This window comes from Gadus morhua, chromosome 18, assembly GCF_902167405.1.
Source record: "Gadus morhua chromosome 18, gadMor3.0, whole genome shotgun sequence".
NCBI lineage: Eukaryota > Metazoa > Chordata > Actinopteri > Gadiformes > Gadidae > Gadus > Gadus morhua.
The window spans coordinates 9,138,680-9,141,179 of NC_044065.1; the positions used below are offsets into that span (position 1 = coordinate 9,138,680).

Below are 2,500 nucleotides of genomic sequence, written 5' to 3' on the forward strand. Positions count from 1 at the left end.
CCCCAAATACAATATTATACCCCGTTGTAGACTTGAAGAAAAGCGCGGCCCAAGCCAGCCTAAAAGACGGCCACTTTTGAACCTCTAAAAGGGCGCATTATACACCATAATTAAACACAATGGCATAAAATGCTGCATTATGAAAGTTTAAATGCTGTATTTTACGTCGATTTTAATGAATACTCTTCTACAAGGAGTCGTCGTTTTGTACCCTTTCGGCCCTCCGTAGTGTGTGCGTGTGTGTGCGTGTGTGTTTGGTGTGTGTGTGTGTGTGTGTGTGTGTGTGTGTGTGTGTGTGTGTGTGTGTGTGTGTGTGTGTGTGTGTGTGCGTGAATGTGTGTATGTATGTGTGGGTTGTGTGTGTGCATGTGCGTGTGTGTGCGTGCGCGTGTGCGTGTGTGTGTGTGTGTGTGTGTGTGTGTGTGTGTGTGTGTGTGTGTGTGTGTGTGTGTGTGTGTGTGTGTGTGTGTGTGTGTGTGTGTGTGTGTGTGTGAGCACTCACAGGGCAGTTGCGCAGGTCTCCCATGTTGCTGGCGTTCCGGAGCAGCTCTCCGAACATGTCCGGCGTGGGCTTCTCTCTGCACTCCAGCATCCGCACCGCCTGGTTACTGTGCACGCACACACACACACGCACACACACACACACACACAAACACACTCACAAACACACACACACACACACACAGACACACACATGCACGCAAATACATTAGAAAGGAAAAATAAGTACTGATTTTACCAACACTAAATTATTACTACCAAATGAATATTTCAATATTTACTCTATAATACATTTGAATAAATGAGGTATTTAGACGCATAGAAAGTTCCACACTAGTAATCTAATGTGAATTTGATAACCCGCCAGCTAAGGTCTTATCTTCCTTTATACTTTCAGAATGTATGAATTAAGTCGCATTCAGCATTTTTATGTCAATAAATGTTCATTTCCTGTCACTTTCAACAGCGTCTGGTAGCGCGCTATGAAAGAAGGACCTTGTGTCCACTCGTGTGTGGAGCTCCACCATCAGCGCCTCCCAGGGCTCGTCCCCAGCGTGGGGCCATGTTGTGAGAGGTTCAGGGGTAGGGGGGGGGGATCAGAGCTAATGAGAAGTGAAGCCACAGCTCCTCTCGGAGGTCGGATGGAATTGACATCAGAGCGGACAAATTGGCGCTCGCGGCAAAACGTGCCGTGTGCTGTTCACGTTGACGCCTAACGCAAAGGAACAGGTGCAGCTCCTCAATATGATGTATACTATATTCTCTATTCTATATACATTCTAAAATACGTTTCCTCTCCATGTACCCACTTGTATGCCTACTATAAACCAACATGGTTGTAACTATTAACTATTCTTTAGGATAGCATGCTGTTCGATGCATCCTTGGTAACACTTTAAAATAAGGGTTGATTAAATAATCATGTATTAACATTAGTTAATACAGTTATAAGAATTAACAAACAATGAACTAACAGCTAATAAACAAATGTAACTAACAGTCTAGTAATCATTTATGAAAGGTGTTTATGTTAACAAGTGGTGTTCATGTTAACGAAGGTATTAATTAATACATTATTAAACCTTAAACATAACCTTAACCTTAATCCTATCCCATATGCTAATGCTTTATAACAAGGCTTATTAATGAGATATAAGCTAATAACTATTGTTAATTAATGGTTTATTAATGTAAACTTATTGTAAGGTGTGATGCATTCCTTTATAATGGCTCATTACTCCCTGTTAGATTGGTTGGGCTGTCTATGCATTAAGTACTAATGACTGCATCTAAAACAACCACATTCACACTAGTATTGAGTTTGTTTGCACACGGCTGTAGCTGTAATCATCATCATATCATGGCGAAGGGTATCCCTCATGTCTCTGCTCGGTAGACTTATTTAAACATAGCTTACTCCTCAATATGTCGTGGAAAAGTCCCTCCAAATTCGGTAAGGCAGGCTTTGGATTATTATTACCTGAACTGAACTCTCTGTCACCCTTCTCCAATGTGCAGTCTTCTGCTAACTCTTAAAACCCCACACTCACTGGCTTGACAAATGGAGACGGTGATACAACACTAGAGCAAAGATGGAGGAGGGGGGTGGCTGAAGGGGAAATATTACACCATTAAATGCTGAAGTATCTCGCCTTAACCAACAGCACTCACGACCTCCTCACAACACTCGGTACCAGTTTGGAATAAGCTACGCTCCCAAAGAGCACCATTAGCTGACCTCAACTGACCGAACGAAAAGGCAAAGACAAATCAACCATCATAAAACCAACAACATTGGCTCGAGCTAGCGCGCTAGGTTTAGCGAGCGAGTTGCTTCAATGCAGTGTTCTCAAGCGATATTATCCTGGCCACTTTGCACCCGTCCCTTCCCGTTTCTCCTTTACTTCCTGGCACCTCCGTCTGCGGCCTCTTGCTACGCAGTGCCAAGAGGCAATAGAGACGTGTATTTGCACAGGATTTCCGAGCCAGTGTTGTACTT

At 43.3% G+C, this 2,500-nt stretch overlaps 1 protein-coding gene across 1 annotated transcript in view; it reads right to left on the minus strand.

Moving 5' to 3' along the window:
• usp54b (ubiquitin specific peptidase 54b) overlaps window positions 1-2,500 on the minus strand; it is a gene marked incomplete at its 5' end in the record, with an annotated part of 29,121 nt that overhangs the window by 25,554 nt on the left and 1,067 nt on the right. The window contains 1 exon segment of the mRNA XM_030340948.1: window positions 503-608. Coding sequence (XP_030196808.1) covers window positions 503-608 — 106 coding nt within the window.